Genomic DNA, 20,485 nt, shown 5'->3' with positions numbered 1-20,485 from the left:
CCATGACAAAAGCTACAAATGAAATTGATATTGTATGACACACACTCACACACAGAGTAATCTAGTAAGAGAGTAATGACACTCCCGTTGACTCTCATTGTAATAATGGAATGCGGAAGTGCTCATTCTATCTCAAGTTCCAAGTTCCAACTATGGTTCCAGCCAGGAGCAATGTTTGGAACTATCGCCCATGGGTACCAGTTTTGCGGCGAGATCAAAGCGTGTCACCACTCTCTTACTAGATTACTCTGGACACACAGACGTTTCCAACCAATCATGGCCAATGTTTACTTGTGTGGTTCGTTCCGTTGAAACCTAAACTGTTCCTGCCCGTTCCGTTCCTCTTTACAAAACATGGATGATTAAAATAAGGTAAATGTCTTTGCAATAGATTATGTGCAAAATGTGCAGTTCTTCATGGCATAGGGTTCATAGCCTATCAGTTTTTCCCCCCTGTTCACAGTATTAACTATTTCTTATTTCAGAATGGCGATCTGATGCCCCCTGCTGTTGAAGGTAAGGTACTTAAGTGTGAGATTAGGTGGATGTTATGTGTGCACTTTTTGCTCACACAGCTAAATAAACGTACCCTTCTAGTTATGAGTATTTAACCACTTCATCTGACAAATTCCTTATCTCGATACATCATATTTTTTATGACACTGTTGCTTTCCAATTAGCCCATCAAATATTAATTTAGTTTATTTATGTATGTATTTTGTTAGTGGTGGAGTCAACGAAGGAATACAAAGCTGAAGGTATCTTCATAGCAGTACACAAAATTTGGTTTGCAGTGTTGTCTGCAAGTAATATGTTATTTTTTTCAATTGTTTTTTCTTTTATATTTTCTTCTGTGTTTTGCTGAATACAAATTAGCCTATCAACTATAGTACCTACATATATTAATTTATTGATTACGATTGATTCATGATTGTTTGTTAAAACATAAATCACTGTGTACAATAAATCAACAAAATAAAACAAACCTTGTGACTGACAGTCCATTTATTATTATGGCAGAATCGTGATAGTGGCAACATTGAGAACAGAGGAGGTGGAGAATCAAGCGAAGGTGCCAATCATATCAATCATACTTAATTCCTATCCATATTATCTTCTCTGGCTTTGTTTTCACAGAGAGATGTTTGTTTTTGTCCTTCTTACAGACAATGGATTGCCTCAGTAAAACTATGGCTATGTATGATAGAGAGGATCCACAATCACAACTCTGTTTCATTTCTTCAAGGTCAGTGATCCTATAGGATTTGAGTGAAAACACAAATACAATGTTTTATGAGAAGTACTGGTTGTAGGCTTGACAGAAGAAAACAATCCAAGCAACAAAACTCTACAACAATGATGCATGTGTACTCCTCCTATAGCTGAGCTGCATCACCTGGCCCGTCATGTAGCAAACCACCACATGGAGGCACACTTTGAAGCCCTGCATCACGGTCTGCTCTGAGCTCAGCTACCTACATATACGTACTGCCATGTCTCATTCCAACCAAGGAGGACAAGGAGTCTCCTGCTCTAACACATACACGTCTTCTTCTGCCATCCAGAGGGATGCTGCCAGACTCACCCAGGAGTTGTATCACAGGTGGATATGATATTATAGGACGAGATATGACAGACAGGGCTGGAAAGCAAAGGTTAACATTATAACCTTGTCCTTCACTAATAAACATTATGTAATTTATAGAAATTACTACATAACAAACCACTATTACTATAAGTACGATATAACAGCTGTACCTCCTTCCATAGCTCTTTATTTGTCTCTGTGTGCTTCATTTGTCTTTCCAGTCGTAATGTACTATGGGAACAGGTCACTGAACTAAGGGGGCGAAAATCCACCACATCCATGGCCAACTCAGTAAGCTGATGTTATATCTTTGTAAATGTACTATCTTTACATGATGATAATGTCTTGGAAGCTGCTAAAACATCTGATGTGATTCTCCTGTCTCTCCTTATAGGGAATCAGAGAACTGAAATGCAACACAAGTTATCGGAAGGACTAAATAAAGATATGGTACTAAACAGTCCACTTTTGCTCTTCAAAGTTTCTGAACATTTAGCAAAACATCACACAAAAAAATGTTTGTCAGTGTCAGATTTAGGGGGAAAGAATGTAAGGCCAACAACTTGCCTGTAATATAAGCAGTGATGACTATGGATAATAAATGCACATTCATTTGTTTTGGTGATAGCGGAGGTAGATATGACCGCATCACCGGACTGAAGTTCAGAAGAAGGCACCTAAGCACATGTAGCAGAAATTATCCCATTGCAAGATAATACAGCAAAAGACTATGCAAAGTCACCAATACATACTGTACTTTTGAGGAGAAATAATTATCACTTAGGTGTCTGTGTATAAAGTGCTAATCTTTGTCTCCTGTTCCAGCATTTGGAGAAGCTTATGGACACATGCCAAGCACAGGAGCAGCTGCTCAGGTAACTCTCTAGAAAGGACTCAGGCTAAGGTGAAACCTTTTGGATAAAAAGTATGTGCTATTAGTATTGACCATATTCACACGGCTGTTATTTTACTCTAGCGTCATATTCAGGGTTGGATGAGACATACATAACAGCAAAACAGCTGTTGTGTGAATATGGCATTGATGTTGCCATGTATAACAACAACAACATACTACTGTTTGTTTGTTGTCTCCACAGTTTGGATATCTCTGAAATACAGACCAAGCTTGAGGCAGTCCGAATATCCAAAAAGAAGGACTGTCAAAAACAGGTAACACAATAATAATCAACTCGTTCCTGCTTGGTCTCTAACCGATATTAGAAATATTTTGTTATCCTGCTTTTAGGTTGCACTGGGACACCACCAGGTGTAAAAGCAACACCATATAATTCTGGTTCAGAAGAACAGACACAGATTGTTGTGATTTTACTGTTTTATCATAAATCTGTGCAAAGTCTGTGCAGTTTGCACTTTCTCTAACAACCTAAAACATGAACCTTGGTTGAAAAAAATCTAAAGTTGTCCTTTAAAGACAGAAGTCTTGACTATTGTCTACGAATAATCATTATTTGCTATCAGCCTTAGATTCAGTTGTCTCAATCTACCAACATATGCCAAACTATCTCCATGCCGTTGATATTTTAGACATGTATATGTACTGATAAAAGGAACTTCTTAATAAACCCTACTACCCAGGAGCTCTATACTTTGTACACTCCTTTTTCCCTCAACATTAAATGTTTGCCGATAATAGCCAATCAATCTACAAGCTCACATCATGTGACATGACATGTTTTGAGCTTGTAGATCTGCTATTTCTGATTAATGTTTGCCCCAGAATCCTTAAATGATTTGTAATCTCTGCATCATTGCAAAATGAGGGTATCCCTCAATGATTTTCTCAGAGAATCTTAAAATGTGCATCTTTGTTCTCAGTTGCGGGTTATTAGGGGTAGCCTCGGAGGCCACAGGCGTTTTGTTTTAGGGGGGGATGAGGCAGACCTTGCAACACAAGAGGAAGCATTATGACATGCAAGTGCTCCTCCTGTTAAAGGTTTCTCTCCTTACAGTATGTAACAACCCTGCATAGCAAACAAAGGCTGTTTTTGAACGCAAGTTAGGAGGCTTTGTGGAGATTCTTGATGGTTAACCTTTAGGGTTAACCATCTGCAAAGGGGAACTGTTTTCAATAACTCTTTTTAACAGCTCTCCTCTGGGATTTCTTTTCTTTACTCTTTTTCTAGTTTTACCTTTAAATTGGATCAAATCTGCCATGAAGATCCCTCTCTGTTACTTATAGCAGAGGGACAGTGGTTCTTTTTAATTAACAGAAGAAATTCTTATAATATTACAAGACAACATTCATACAATGCTCACTCTCTAAATATAGAAATACGAAGGTCTCAAAACTCCAAAATTGCTCTGTGATTAGCAAACCTACTGGAATGGATATGATATTTAGCTAAAATTGAGAGAAGATTGATAATATTTATTTTTAGGACTTACCTTGTCATTTTTGAAAGACCAATACAAAAAATACAATTTATGAAATAATGTAAAGAAATGATACAAACTAAGTGCATTGCCAAAGCGTCAAGTCCCACCCATCATCAACAGCACCTGTGAGAACCCTCCCCCCCCCCCCTGTTAAAAATTAACAAATGACCTACTGGTTCCACCCAGTGCGGCACATACATCAGAATGAGATTGTCTCCCTTATTTTACACATGTATTCATGCCCTGCCTGCCATATGCTGTACCTCTGCAGTAGCTTTACTCTGAAGGCAGGCCTGTCTTTTGACCCATTAATCCTAGGCAGATGCACCCGTCCACAGATCTATTTTCCACAAGGGGCAGGCATCTGCCCCTCCCAGACACCACCAGCTGAGAGGGATTTTCACCTCGCAACCTTTCTTTCTTGTCTGGTGACCTTAAATTCGCTCAAATGGTCTCATAATGTCCTTGACATATAACTTCCACACACACAAGCTTGTTGATATGTCAAGACGTGCTAGAGGGTCACTGCCATAGACTGGTCACTGCACTGGTTTAGCCAATAGGAGCGTGCTTATCCCAACATAACCAACGTTAACCACAGCTGTTGCCAGACCTTCAAGTATAATAAACTAATTAGGGTGTCTGTGATGCAATGCTATAGGTTGTGTCAAAGTTTATGAAAATCAGCCTGCTAGATTATCAATCTTTAGTAAATAAGGATTAATGAATTTAGTAAGTAAGTAATGCTCTCTGGTTGGCTGTTTTGTTATTGACCTATTCAACAGGAAAGGAAAGGTACTATGTTTACCCAGAGTAACTGGACTAAGCTCAAGAAGTTGTTTACAGCCATGCCCTGCTCATAGAACATTTCATGTTAGGGGTTCAATGCCTTGTCCAAGGGCACTTCAGCGGTGGTAATTTTAACGTGCCGGTCCGGGGATACGAACTAGCGACCTTCCGATATCAAGACCGCTCCGCAAACCGTTCGGCCACCGCTGCCCATTCACAGCTGATCAACTCCGTAGTCCGTCCTCTTTGTATAGTCATCCCAGATGCAGGGGTGGAATACCGAACGTTCCTACCAGGTTCAGACACAGGGGCCCAATCAAGAGCTCAGGGGGGCGCTAAACCCGAGCCTCTGCATGAAGTTGCTGTTATTAATTAATTTGTCACAAAAGTAGCAAAATATTGGTGATGTGTTAGACCTTAACTGGGTGAGATTACTTTCATAAATATTTTTTTTAAAAACGACCTTTTGCAAATATCAAGAGATGAGTTGAAGAAAGAAATGTACATTCGTATTAGATTGGTCGAACTGGCCAGTTCGACCAATCTAATATCTGCTTTTATCTGAGTCTCTCCCCCCCGCCCCCCATTAGTTACATCAAAATGGTCAACTGTCCAAGTATGCAAAGCATGTTAAATGGTTTAAAAATAGGCATTTCATTCTAGGAGAGAAGAACAAGTTAATGCATGAGCTCCCGATGAGCCTATAGGCGTCATACTAGAGACATATAGATCACATGAAGCACATACTTGTGACGGCCAATTGAGACGCATTAATAGAAACCTGCTCAAAGGATTTGACAGGGTCTGGAGGGCTTTCTGGATTCATTGTTAACCCTGTGATTTGAAATGGTCTGTTTAGTCTGCATGTTTATGGTGTACTGTATGTAGTCCATCTCTCTAGGAATCGCTTCAGTGAACTTGCATTTAACGCTTCAGTAAACCTGCACTGTATTACAGTGTATTGATTCTCTTAATCAACAAATATAGTATATAATTATATGGTTGATGGTGATTAACAATTAACATATTGAAGACAGTATGACTATAGCACGTCCACATATTCAGCTCTAGACAAATAAGACCTTTCAATTTGTATACATTTTTGACATTTGTCAATTTGTATACATTTTTTACATTACTTTTGTGTAACGAATACAGCGGTGGCGAATATAAACTGAAAAAGTTCAAATATGCCAGGCGGGAGATCATGACAATTTTAGTGGACACAGGTCTTTACTGCATGGTTAACTGTTGCCTGTCAACCCCAGGCTGCTGTCCACACACTCACCCCAACAGTGATCTCTAATCAACTGATCCCCAGACACCCAATGGCAGAATTTCATCAATGCCCCTAACAGACCTAATCTTTCCTGATCCCAGAAAATGAGGCCTGCCATGTCGGGAGACTCGGGACCCAAAGCTGTCTAAGCTGCCGTCCCTACAGCCGTCATTGCTTTTTAATGGACATGGCCTGAGGATCGCAATTGAAACCGTTTAAAAGTGACACAATATAGCTATACATAGCTGGTTCGACGCATAAAATGGACATACTTGTCTTTCCCAAGGTGCTGTATACTATAGGCCAGAATTGATCTCTGTCCAAATATAGGGGAAGCTATCCAGCAACAGTGAATAAAGCGCGCCCAGCCATCCCTTATAAAAGCTGTCCAAGTCTTGTTGGACTGTGATATGTCTTTGGCATAGTCTTGAGTGTGAGACCAAAATTAACATCAGTGATCAAACTTCTTGTTCTGCAGCACTTGTCGTGGAAATTTAGCCTTTACACACTCACGGTAAGCATCACAACATTATTCCAGCTTCTCTTCTATCTTTTCTGTTAAGAGCGATTGTGATGATTATCATCCTTTAGTCCAGTAGACGAAATGTGTACGTCATGAAATTGTGTCATTCCTACAGCTATAGAAAATGAGTGATGCTGAGATGGAACTATTTGGGGTGGCTGCCCCATACCTCCGCAAGTCAGAGAGGGAGAGGATTGCGGCACAAAACAAGCAATTCGATGCAAAAACCGCCGTCTTTGTGGCTGATCCCAAACAGGAGTATGTGAAAGGAAAAATTAGGAGCCTAGATGGCTCCAGCATTACAGTTGAGACTGAGGATGGGAAGGTGAGCGTATACACTAATCGTTTTTCTGCAGACCATCAGTTCCCATTTAGATGCTGTGTGGCAATTCATCAATTCATCAACAACACAGTTGATTGTAGATCAGTGAAGTGATAATGTTCACCCATTTCAATATCAAAATCGTTTTCTTTTGACTAATATGTTCCATATTTTAGCATTTGCTGTCTTTTTTCCCCCACTATCAGCTCATGATATTCTCAGTATCATCTCATGATACAATCACCTTATTGTATACTTTTTCAGGTTGTTATAGTGAACCAGGATGATATCCGCCCAATGAACCCTCCGAAGTTTGACAAGATCGAGGACATGGCCATGCTGACCCATCTCCATGAGCCCGCTGTGCTGTTCAACCTGAAGGAGCGCTATGCTGCTTGGATGATCTATGTGAGCACCAGGCACCAGCGCACGTCATGTTGCGTTGCGTCGCCCCGCCGTCACCTCACGTCATGTCACATCACCACGTCACGTCACGTCACGTCACGTCACGATATCCAACAAATTATTCATTAAAAAAAAAATACTATGCTTACATAGTAATAATACCAAACTTCATATAATGTTATAGAAGAGCCTAATCATTCTGTGCTTACGTGACATACTAACTCACGTAAGCACAGAAGTCTATTTTCATATAGCACTGCAACTGCATACAAGCCTGTTTTATTATGCCGTTGCATTTTTGTCAAACCTTTGCAGACCTACTCTGGGCTGTTCTGTGTGACCGTGAATCCGTACAAGTGGCTCCCCGTCTACAACCCAGAGGTGGTGGCTGGGTATCGGGGCAAGAAGCGTCAGGAGGTCCCACCCCACATCTTCTCCATCTCGGACAATGGTTACCAGTATATGCTCACAGGTAGGCCATACTGAATGACCCAAGTGACCCATACTCGCAGACCCCTCCTCAGTATTCAATGCTATTGCAAAATGACTGCCATGTGAATATTGTTTAATGCCTTTTACCTGCATGAAAGTAAATAAAATATGTACAATTGCACAATTACACAATTTCTTTGTTTCTAACAGATCGTGAGAACCAGTCCATCCTGATCACGTATGTATCCGGTTCCATTTGCTGTTTAACAAAGAGTTTACTGAAACCCTATATAATCAGTTAACCAGAGCCTGCAATGTGTCTACTGTGTATACCAGTGGTTCCCAAACCTTTTAGCTCAAGACCTGAAAGAGAAATTAGACGTTTGTTTGCCCAAGACCCAAACTAGTGAAAATAGCAAATCTACAAGCACGGAAATAATAATTAAAAACAATATCTGAAAACAAAAAATTAAGCAGTATTTACTCACAACCCATAAAAATGGGTCCGCGACCCACATATGGGCCCCGACCCACTGTTTGGGAACCAATGGTCTATATAGGTGACTACTGTATAGTCCCCCTCCTTTTTTCCCTCTACGAGTCTATAAATATTGCTACTCAGCAAAGATTGCAAATGTACAATCAAACAATGATCACCTGTCATATGACGTCTCTATTTAACAGTGGGGAATCCGGTGCAGGGAAGACTGTGAACACAAAGCGTGTCATCCAGTATTTTGCAACAATTGCGACTGGAGACTCCAGCAAGAAGGAGCAACCAAGTGGGAAAATGCAGGTTCAAGACTGATACACTATCTACGACCAGACTATCAGGAATAAACATTAGCGAGATTTTTTTATAATTAGCTCAGAGTAAAAAGAGAAAACATTGTTTCAATCATTTTAGTTAATTTCTCTTCCTAAAGGGCACCCTGGAGGATCAAATCATCCAGGCCAACCCTCTGCTGGAGGCTTTTGGGAATGCCAAGACAGTGAGGAATGACAACTCTTCTCGCTTTGTAAGTTCATACAGTACACGAGATATAATGATTTTAATTTTTATTATTATGGCATTTGATCTACTATCTTAGATCTTACTATCAAATAATTATACTAATACATCCCCAGGGTAAATTCATTCGCATCCACTTTGGAACAAAGGGAAAGCTGGCATCAGCTGATATTGAAACTTGTAAGTTTGCTTAAGTTACATTTTGACCTTCTCTGCTTTTGATTTTTCAAATGTTGCAAATACACCTCTTTTCTTTCCATGTTTAGACCTTCTGGAAAAATCCAGGGTGACCTTTCAACTCCCAGCCGAGAGAAGCTATCACATCTTCTATCAGATCATGTCAAACAAGAAGCCTGATTTAATTGGTAATTATATCTCAACAATGTGGAAATGTAGAGAAGAAACATGTAAGCTGTATGTAGCCTACAAGTAAAAAAATCTTAAAAAAATCTTTTAACAGTAATCTTTTTATTTGAACTTTTTCAGAGATGCTTCTGATAACAACTAATCCGTATGACTACCCATTCATCAGCCAGGGAGAAATAACTGTGCTGAGCATCAATGACGAAGAAGAACTAATGGCCACAGATGTGAGTTCAGTACACTCGATGATGATAGGCTTATGACGAGACATTGAAGGCTTTTGATGCGTCGGTCATTTAGACTATATCAAGGTTCATTTGTATTGAATGTAATTTAATGTGAATCTTTTGGGTTTTGTAATATCACCTAAACACAAATATCACGCAAAATTATTTAGACCGATGCGTTGTGAGCTTGTAGATCTGCTATTTTCACTTGTTTGGGTCCCGGGGAGACATCAAATGTCTCTTTGGGTCCCGGGCTAAAAGGTTTGGGAACCACTGATTTAGATAAATACTAATCCAATGGTTCAACCTCTATCATTTATTCTGTAGAGTGCCATTGATATCCTTGGTTTCAACACGGAGGAGAAGCTTGGCATTTACAAGTTGACCGGTGCAGTGATGCACAACGGAAACATGAAGTTCAAACAGAAACAGAGAGAGGAGCAGGCGGAGCCTGACGGCACTGAGGGTGAGTGGTCCCTGTTAGAGAATTCACTGAAGGTGAGTGGTCCCTGTTAGAGAATTCACTGAAGGTGAGTGGTCCCTGTTAGAGAATTCACTGAAGGTGAGTGGTCCCTGTTAGAGAATTCACTGAAGGTGAGTGGTCCCTGTTAGAGAATTCACTGAAGGTGAGTGGTCCCTGTTAGAGAATTCACTGATGGTGAGTGGTCCGGTCCCTGTTAAGAATTCAAAACCACATCTAATTGAATTGTTTGTATTTATGTACTGCAGATATTTTATGTTAAGTATTTTTGATATTTCTGAGTTAAAACAGACGTAATGGCATTAAAATAGATTAGTATGATATGACGTTTCACTGTGTTGTCCTGTATCCAACAGTGGCAGACAAAGTGGCTTATCTCATGGGTCTGAACTCTTCCGATTTGCTGAAAGCCCTGTGCTACCCCAGAGTGAAGGTGGGCAATGAGTATGTGACCAAGGGCCAGACTGTCCAGCAGGTACGTTTGATCTCCAAGCTCATCACAGTCACCCTGCTGCAACACTACAATAAATCAACATCCAAAACTATCTCTTGGCTCATTTGCAGGTGAACAATTCGATGGGTGCACTGTCAAAGGCTGTGTATGAGAAACTATTCCTGTGGATGGTGACTCGGATCAACAAGCAGCTGGATACCAAACTACCAAGGCAGCACTTCATCGGTGTCCTGGATATTGCAGGGTTTGAGATTTTTGAGGCGAGTATAGCTTGTTTTTCTAACTTTATAATAAAGAAACATTTCCAAATATTTATTGGCGTTATAAACTAATGAATGAAATAATGCTCTCTAATTCAGATGAACAGCCTGGAACAGCTGTGCATCAACTTCACCAATGAGAAACTGCAACAGTTTTTCAACCACCATATGTTTGTGTTGGAACAAGAAGAATACAAGAAAGAGGGGATCGAATGGGAGTTCATTGACTTCGGCATGGACTTGGCTGCCTGCATTGAGCTTATTGAGAAGGTACATCACCTCTTAGCCACTTACGTGTGAGCCCTACATACAATATTGTATGATATATACTGTAGCTCAACAAGCTCACAGTGTGTTGTGATGTTTTTTTACTTTAAAAAAGTCAAAATCACAAGAATAATTTCTACTTGTGTACAGCCAATGGGCATCTTCTCCATCCTCGAGGAGGAGTGCATGTTCCCCAAGGCGACCGAGGACTCCTTCAAGAACAAACTGTACGACCAGCACCTCGGCAAGAACAGCAACTTCCAGAAGCCCAAGCCCTCCAAATGCCGGGCGGAGGCTCACTTCTCCCTGGTGCACTACGCCGGCACCGTGGACTACAACATCAGGCACGTGCACACATATAGACATCAAAGGGGGCCCCTAGCTGCCCTTTTACCCGTCTGTAAAACAACTGCCCTCTCCAGACTCAGAATGCAGCTTTTACTATAAGAAATGCAAATGCCCTCCCCTCTCCTCTCCTTTCCATGCCATACCCGAGACGAGAATTTTCAGAAATGTCTTGATCTTGAACGCAGCATTTTGCATTTAGAAATCCATGTCATCCACACATCTCCAGTAGCCAACGAGTGCAGGGTCGCAGCCGGACAATAGCAGATCTACAAGCTAGAAGTGCCCTCTTACGGAATTTCAGCCCCTACAAGCTCACAACGTGTCGTTGTGCTGCGACCCGTTGAGAGCTTGTAGATCTGTACATTTTAGTCCAAAAGTGCCCTTTTTACGGAATTTCCGCCCCTGCCCGCCTCTGTTAACACTCTGCACGTCCTTGTACTTGTACATCAGCGGCTGGCTGGAGAAGAACAAAGACCCGCTGAACGACACTGTGGTCCAGCTCTACCAGAAAGCTGCCGTGAAGCTGCTGGGTCAGCTGTTTGCCACCTACGCTGCTACCGACGGTCGGTTCACACAACAACAACAACAACTCTCTGTTGGTTCTTATTGCGGATCAGTGGTTCTCAACCTGTGGGTTTAACTGCCAACATGACAGTAAAGTAAAGTGACCATTTAAGGACTTTTAAGACCTTTCTAATACCAAAAATGAATGAATGAATGAGTGAATGAACTGAAAAGGTTGAGAACCACTGAAGATACATTTAAAAAAATCATATTCAGTTAATATTTGGTATAATAAATGCCCCTGCACAATCATATCTGTCCGTTAAAGCTTATTTTCTCTTGCATTATCAGATGCAAGCAAGAAAGGTGCCAAGAAAAAGGGTTCCTCTTTCCAGACGGTCTCTGCACTTTTCAGGGTAATGAACATTTTACAGGCTTCGGATCACAGGTGTAAAATGTAAAATTGGTGTAAAGTTTACAGAACTATAGGAATATAGGAACGGTTATGTCAGGTTTTCACAACCTCGGCCAAAATAGAATGATATAGGATTCAGGTAAGAAATAAGTGAGTTCAGGATTGGATATATAGGTAAGAAAATAATTAGTATTGGTGAATACTGAATATTAATATTATGTTTGAGTGCTCTGTATGCTGTTAACCATGTCCATTCACCTCTTCCAGGAAAACCTCAACAAGCTAATGTCTAACCTCAGGTCCACACATCCACACTTTGTAAGATGTCTCATTCCAAATGAGACCAAAATACCAGGTAAAATAGAAATGTGACATTGATACTTTTGCTAGTACATTGTAAAGTTTAAGTGGTGTATAATATTGTAGTTTTAAAGTACAGATTATAGATTTTCGTTGGATATTCTACTGATAGGTTATTGGTTTACTTATGATCCTATAGATGACTATTTCTATTACCTGTGTTTTCCTTGCTTACTGTAAATCGCTCTGGATTAAGTCCGCTAAATGCCTAAATTGTAAATGGTTTACTTTACTTTACCTGACCAAAACCTTGACCGTTCACATATAGGGTCCATGGATCACCAGCTCGTTTTACACCAGCTACGCTGCAACGGTGTGCTGGAGGGCATCAGGATATGCAGGAAAGGATTTCCCAGCAGGATTCTCTATGGGGATTTTAAGCAGAGGTAAACAAATTGAAAAGAACGGACACAAATTCTTGACAAATGTAGAATGTAACACAAATTCAAACCGCATTACTGTACTTTCTTAACTAGTGGTTTTCAACTCTGTTATTTGCAAACCCCTGGCAGTTCTGGTAGGAGGTTAATTGCGTGTGTCCCGGTATCTTTGTCATAATAATATCCTCCCTGACAGATACAGGATTCTGAATGCCAGTGCAATTCCCGAAGGGCAGTTCATTGATAGCAAAAAGGCGTCAGAGAAACTGCTCTCCTCAATCGACGTGGATCACGCCCAGTATAAATTTGGATACACAAAGGTCATTTTACTAAACTGGAGACATATGTTCGTGTTATGTATCAAGTTGTGAATGAAATGGAAGCATTCAATCTGGGCGGCTTTTTCAATTAACCACTGAGGATCAGCGTCTTTGCAATCTGTAGGTGTTCTTCAAAGCTGGCCTGCTGGGTCTTCTGGAGGAGATGAGAGATGAACGCCTGGCAGTTCTGATGACTCGAATCCAGGCCGTATCCAGGGGTTATGTCGCCAGGCAGAGGTTCAAGGAGATGTCAAAGAAAAGGTCACTGAAAACTCGTCTGCACACCATACCACTGTCAAATAATACATTTCTGAAATATATATTTATATATATATATATATATATATATATATATATATATATATATATATATGACATATTTATTGAAGTTCACATTCCATCGTTATTTCACATAGGGAATCTGTTTTCATCATTCAATACAACATCCGTTCATTCATGAATGTGAAGAACTGGCCTTGGATGCGGCTTTTCTTCAAGATAAAGCCGCTGTTGCGATGTGCAGAGGCTGAAAAAGAGATGCAGAACATGAAAGAGGCCTTCGCACGAATGAAAGAGGACTTCCTAAAGTCTGAAGCCAGGAGGAAGGAATTGGAGGAGAAGATGGTGGCCCTTGTTCAAGAGAAAAATGACCTCTGTCTTCAAATTCAAGCAGTAGGCCTCTAAAACACTCAATAAAGCAGAGTAGTTTGTTATTGTTCTGTTTGCTTATATTGATTGTATATCAGATAATATGTTAAAGGAAAAGAGGGGCATGTAATTACTCCACCACCACTACTACTACTACAATTATTACTAATAATTATAATTAAAATTACAATGAGATAATATTAAATGTACAACATTTTCACAAATATGTGTGTCTATATAAAAAAAATATATATATATATATCCTTGTGTTTCAAAAGGAGCGAGAGAACCTCTGTGATGCTGAGGAGAGGTGTGACGGCTTGATAAAGAGCAAGATACACCTTGAGGCCAAAGCAAAAGAGTTCTCTGAGAGAATCGAGGAGGAGGAAGAGATCAACGCCGAAATCACTGCCAAGAAGAGGAAGTTGGAGGATGAGTGTTCAGAGCTCAAAAAGGATATAGACGACCTGGAGCTTACCATTGCCAAGGTGGAGAAGGAGAAATATGCCACAGAAAATAAGGTAATATGGTGGTAAAGGTACTATTCTATGTACCAAGAGGCAAATCTATATAACCAAGACTGGTGAAATCTAACTGAAACAGCTAAGGTCCCTAAGGTCTGATTAGCACAAAGGGGTCGTATGCAAAATCTTGAATTACGAATTATGGTTCAGTTAAAAATCTAATTTCCACAAAACCACCCCCCATGTATGTTTGGGCACAGAATGGAAAAACAAATCATGATTATCTCGTTTGATATATGTATATATTTTTTGTATAGGTAAAGAACTTGGTAGAGGAGTTACTGACTCTTGAGGAGAGCCTGATGAAGTCATCAAAGGAGACAAAAGCTTTGCAAGAGGTTCATCAGCAGACCTTGGATGACCTTCAGGCTGAAGAAGATAAAGCCAATACTCTAACCAAGACTAAAATAAAGCTAGAGCAACAGGTTGATGATGTAAGTATTACAACTCAAAATCAAAGTCCTCAAATCTCTTGTGTTCAGATATATCCATACATTGATGTATCAATTACTGGCTTATATGAACATCTTCGTACAGCTTGAAGGATCCCTGGAACATGAGAAGAAGATACGTGCAGACTTAGAGAGATCCAAAAGAAAACTTGAGGGGGATCTCAAGATGTCCCAAGAAACCATCATGGACCTGGAAAATGAAAGGGTCCAAATGGAAGAGAGATTGAAAAAGTAAATCTTTATAAATTCTAAATCAACACCACTGACTGAAGTCATACAGTTACAAATTTAGACAGTGGCGATACAGGTAATCTTTATATCAATATAGCATTGCATTTCACTTCTAAAATTACTTAAAATATCCTTTCAGAAAGGACTTTGAGCTCTGCAACCTGCAAAGTAAGATTGAGGATGAGCAAGCACTGAGCATTCAACTCCAAAAGAAAATGAAAGAGCTTCAGGTATAATTTGATTTCATTGTACGCCTCCTAGATCAACAGTACTTGCAGTATTATGCAATTTTGTACACATTATATATTCTTCATAATATCTAATAAATAGATGAATAACACAGAATACAATTTGTGGTAGGCACGCATTGAGGAGCTAGAGGAGGAAATTGAGTCTGAGCGTTCTGCTCGGGCCAGAGTGGAGAAGCAGAGGTCTGATGTCTCCAGGGAACTGGAGGATATCAGCGAGAGGTTGGAGGAGGCCGGAGGAGCGACTGTTGCTCAGGTCGAGATGAACAAGAAGCGCGAAGCAGAGTTCCAGAGGCTGCGGCGAGACCTTGAAGAGGCCACGCTGCAGAATGAGGCCATCACTGCCGCTCTACGCAAGAAACAGGCAGACAGTGTTGCAGAGCTGGGTGAACAAATCGACAACCTTCAAAGAGTCAAGCAGAGAATTGATAAAGATAAAAGTGAATTAAAGATGGAGGTTGACGACATGGCCATTAATGTAGAGAGTGTTCTGAAAGGCAAGGTACAGGAGCTCTAGAAAATATGCCTTGTATCATGGCAATACTTAAAGCAGCACTATGTCGGTTTGGGGTACAAATAACATGGCAGCCAACGTCTTCGACTTCATTACCCAAGCATGTTTGGTGAGGACGAGCTGTGATTGGCCAGTCTTTGCTTTGACAGGCAGTTCGGCCTTGGTGCCTTGGCAAATGCCAGGATGAAACTCATCCTCTCCCCTATAAAGTAATAAGCCTCTAGCAGGGACCACCCTGAGTCTCTATATTTATAGAAGGATGATTGTTATTGTTTAAACATGTAACTTTATAATTTTGTGGGACATAATTTATGGTAGTTACATAGTGCTGCTTTAATTGTCCTTTCTTCCTCACGAATTACATATTTTCCAAATGTTTCAAATGGCAGTTATACCAGTACAGTAGATCACCTGGCTTACAATCCATATTAAATATTTTAGGCTAACCTGGAGAAACTGTGCAGAAGCCTGGAAGACCAAAGCAGTGAATATAAGGCCAAGTCAGACGAGGCCCAGAAGTCTTTGAGTGATTTTACTGCACTCAATGCTCGTCTACAGGCAGAAAATGGTAAGTTTAGAGTCCCTGATTTAAGAAGATGAAAGACAAATAAACCGACTTGCTTTGGATTCAGTGTGTCACTTCTGCTTCCTCAACAGCTGAACTCTCACGACAACTAGAGGAGAAGGAGATCACTCTCTCCCAGATGAACAGAGTGAAGTCCGCCAGCAGTCAGCAAATTGAAGAGTTGAAGAGACTTTTGGACGAGGAGATTAAGGTGTGACAAATACAAAATACTTTGACAAGATATGAAAAAAATAGACCTTTTTTACTTTACTACTTTGTTGTGAATCATTTCAGGCAAAGAATGCCCTGGCTCACGGTTTGCAGTCGGCGCGTCATGACTGTGAGCTCTTAAGAGAACAGTACGAGGAGGAACAGGAGGCCAAAGCAGAGCTGCAGCGCTGCATGTCCAAGGCCAACGCTGAGGTGGCTCAGTGGAGAACCAAGTATGAGACTGATGCCATTCAGCGCACCGAGGAGCTGGAGGAGGCCAAGTAAGAATGAAAGGAATAGAATATTCACCCGTACTGTTCTCTGCTCCCACAGTGAATCTTATTTGTATAGTACGTTTTGACCTCTGTGGTCTTTGTGGGGATTGGACATATGCTATTCCATCATGAATTGCCGTCATTTCAAAAGGAAGAAGTTGGCGCAGCGACTGCAAGACTCTGAGGAGATGACCGAGGCAGGAAGCGCCAAATGTGCGTCACTGGAAAAGACCAAGCAGAGGCTGCAGTCTGAAGTGGAGGATCTCATGGTTGAGTTAGAGAGGTCAAATGCAGCCACCGCCACCTTGGACAAGAAACAGAGGAACTTTGACAAGGTTGTTTTTATTTTCACTCTAGCACTAACTTGATTTCCTACAGTGTCACACTTTTTCCTACATAATCATTTTGATATAATAACACGTGTTGGCAATTCCCACAATAAGGTGCTTGCTGAATGGAAGCAAAAGTATGAGGAGAGTCAATCTGATCTGGAAGTCTCTCAGAGAGAGTCCAGGGCACTGAGCACTGAACTCTTCAAGCTGAAGAATTCCTATGAAGAGTCTCTGGACCACCTCGAGACCATGAAAAGAGAGAACAAGAATCTTCAACGTGGGTTTTCTGGAAACAAATAGTTGGTTTGGTGTCACAAAGCACATTTGACTATGTTTAATCTAAAAATAACTTTGGTTATTTTTCAGAGGAGATAACAGAAGTCACCGATCAAGTAGGGCTATCTGCTAAAGCCATCCATGAACTGGAGAAATCTGCAAAACAAGCTGAACAGGACAAGAGGGACACACAGTTAGCTCTTGAGGAAGTGGAGGTATATATATTTTTTCTGCCAATGTAAACGGCAAACACTGCAGTTTTAATTTAACACTATAAGAACTGAGACAGGTGGGTCCATTATGGGTCAATTTCTTTAATTCAAAGGACTGACCGTGTCTTTCTATAGTCCTCCCTGGAACACGAGGAGGCCAAACTGCTGCACCTTCAACTGGAGCTGAGCCAGATCAAGAACGAAGTGGACCGAAAGGTCGCAGAAAGGGACGAGGAAATCGACCAGCTCAAGCGGAACCACCAGAGAACCGTGGACACGTTGCAGAGCACCCTGGAGGCCGAGACACGCAGTAGAAACGACGCCGTTCGGGTCAAGAAAAAGATGGAGGGTGACCTGAACGAGATGGAGATCCAGCTGGGACATGCTAACCGCCAGGCAGCCGACGCGACCAAGCAGCTCAGAATCCTCCAGGGATCCTACAAGGTTTGTGGGGAAGTGGATCATTTGACCAGTACATTATGAAGTATTTACTTGACATTCGTTAACTGTTTTTTGTTTTGTTTCTCAGGATATGCAGGTCCATTTCGATGAAGCCGTGCATAGTCAGGAGGATCTAAAGGAACAACTGGCCATCGTAGAGCGCCGCAATACTCTGCTGTTGTCTGAGATTGATGAGATGAGGTCTGCACTGGAGCAGGCGGAGAGGTGCCGCAAGGTGGCCGAACAAGAATTGGTGGATGTCAGTGAGAGAGTTCAGCTGTTGCACTCTCAGGTAAGGAGCAAATGACATGACATTTGGCGCTGCACTGCGGCGACATAGACATAAGGGCTACGCTTGCATGCGGGCCCTTTGTCTAAGACAAATTTCTTCCTCGGGAGACAAATAATAAAGAACCTTGAACAAGCATTGATTTTGCATGCTTTCAGAGCAGTCACTTGAACCTTTAATTAATTGTTACATTTACTTATCCCCCTCAACTGAACAGAATTCCAGCCTCCTCAGCGCTAAGAAGAAGATGGATTCTGACATAGCCCAACTACAATCTGAGATGGAGGACACTATTCAAGAAGCAAGAAATGCAGATGAGAAGGCCAAAAAATCTATCATGGATGTAAATCTCGACCAACAAAAAAATTTCTTCAGAATGTATTCATTCAGATCTTTTTAGACAAATCTTTCCCCAATAACAGTTACTCGAGTCTAATGGATGCCAATGTTTGTTGGTTGGTCCAACACTTACACATACTCATACATACTCCCTAACCAAATGGTTTCTCTCTGCAGTCTGCCATGATGGCCGAGGAGCTGAAGAAAGAGCAGGACACCAGTGCTCACGTGGAGAGGATGAAGAAGAACCTGGAGGCCACCGTGAAGGACCTTCAGCAACGGCTCGACGAAGCAGAGCAAATCGCTCTGAAGGGGGGAAGGAAGGAACTGCAGAAAATGGAAGCCAGGGTATGAATCATTAGGAGAAAATAACACATTTATATACTTTAATATGGGCGCCTGTGAGGCAGGTGCATATCTCTGGGTCCTCGTTCATCCCCTGGGTCACGGAAGTCATTTCTCTATGGAGAATAACATTGGGTCATCTTAGAATCGTCTCATATAAGAATTGTGGTCCGTAAACTAATTGTCCAGGCAATATTGTCAGGGAGGTGGCTCTGTATTGTTTACGATAGTCATATTTGTGTTGAGGCTTCATATCCATATGAGTCAAACCGCCGTGCTCATTTGTTTATTTTTGGGACACCGTTCTTACTTGACACAATATTAAACAAGTCTATGGGAATTCATAATGGGGAAAGAATGTGACGCAATGATAGAGAGATTTGGTGAAAATTAAAAAAAGAATAAACAGTTGCTGAAATGTTTTTTATTTAACATAAAAACAGATTTTAAACTGAGTGCATTTCAGATCCGTGAGATGGAAAGTGAAATGGAGTCAGAACAAAAACGAAGTGGGGAGGCCATGAAAGGTGTACGGAAATATGAAAGGAAAATTAAAGAGCTCACTTATCAGGTATGTCAGAAAGGTGGTTGCTTGATGCCGAGCATATACAATATATGACAGAAGTGAGAGTAATGAAAGGGAATGAGTTATGAGTCTGTGTTCACTGTTCAAGAATGAAGAAGAAAAGAAGAATGTGGCAAGACTCCAAGACTTGGTCAACAAACTTCAGTTGAAAGTGAAAGCATTTAAGCGACAGTGTGATGAGGCGGTGAGTAATATGCCTTGTTGGCTTGTTATAGATATAGACATTCAGTGGTCATATTTGTTTCCCCCTGAACTCACTGCATTCTGTGACACACAGGAGGAGCAAACCAGCACCCATTTGGCTAAATTCCGGAAGGTGCAACATGAGCTTGAGGAGGCTGAAGAACGAGCTGACATCGCCGAATCTCAAGTCAATAAATTCCGAGCAAAAAGTCGTGATATTGGTGGTAAAGGAGAGGAGTAGAGATCTGCATTGTTGTTGGGTGAAATCACCCCTTATTAGGAAACATTATATTAAGTCATCAGCTATAGGATTTGTAATAAATAAAATAAAAAGTCAGTTATTGCAAGTTTATGGGATGGTGCAAGAGTAAATAGACAGACAGAGACATTGCTACACTAGAAGTTGGGATGTACATTAGCTTATAGTAACTTAGTAGAAAAATAAAGATATAGTAAAAACTATGTTGTGTCATGGTTTTGTGATGAAGTATGTTTCTGTATATTTCAGAAATAGTGGCTACTGTATATACAGTATTACAAATGAAATCAATCATCAAATATGAATAGTAAATGAATTAAAAATATAACCGATAAGACTGGGCCAAGCAATGAGAAAAATCACACCCAGGTGAAGGTGTGAACTGAGCGGTGCTGGCTGCAGTTATATGTAGTTATAGTGCTCAGTGTGA

At 40.9% G+C, this 20,485-nt stretch overlaps 1 protein-coding gene across 2 annotated transcripts; it reads left to right on the top strand.

Annotated features, from left to right (window-relative positions):
* Positions 1-6,700: 6,700 nt before the first annotated feature.
* Positions 6,701-20,037, top strand: LOC308323763 (myosin-4-like; the record flags this gene model as incomplete). Of its 2 annotated transcripts, none has more annotated exons than XM_080775569.1 (39): positions 6,701-6,901; positions 7,163-7,306; positions 7,619-7,775; positions 7,946-7,973; positions 8,420-8,531; positions 8,662-8,754; positions 8,864-8,927; positions 9,014-9,112; positions 9,234-9,337; positions 9,665-9,803; positions 10,175-10,293; positions 10,383-10,532; positions 10,632-10,802; positions 10,950-11,143; positions 11,598-11,710; positions 12,003-12,067; positions 12,334-12,421; positions 12,695-12,812; positions 13,003-13,126; positions 13,251-13,387; positions 13,543-13,798; positions 14,053-14,295; positions 14,556-14,732; positions 14,836-14,981; positions 15,121-15,211; positions 15,342-15,731; positions 16,185-16,311; positions 16,401-16,519; positions 16,603-16,799; positions 16,945-17,128; positions 17,237-17,402; positions 17,492-17,616; positions 17,749-18,057; positions 18,143-18,346; positions 18,561-18,686; positions 18,860-19,030; positions 19,494-19,598; positions 19,702-19,797; positions 19,891-20,037. In XM_080775569.1, the coding sequence occupies 39 exons, from the start codon at positions 6,701-6,703 to the stop codon at positions 20,035-20,037; spliced, it is 5,799 nt and encodes a 1,932-aa protein (XP_080631695.1). The 2 variants fall into 2 exon arrangements, with proteins under 2 accessions (XP_080631695.1, XP_080631696.1); XM_080775570.1 differs by having other exon boundaries at positions 11,598-11,714; positions 12,010-12,067.
* Positions 20,038-20,485: the final 448 nt, after the last annotated feature.

Source organism: Protomyctophum bolini (genome assembly GCF_963924005.1).
Source record: "Protomyctophum bolini genome assembly, chromosome: 11".
Lineage (NCBI taxonomy): Eukaryota > Metazoa > Chordata > Actinopteri > Myctophiformes > Myctophidae > Protomyctophum > Protomyctophum bolini.
The sequence above is the reverse complement of the archived record's forward strand: the minus strand, read 5'-3'. Positions and strand labels throughout refer to the sequence as shown.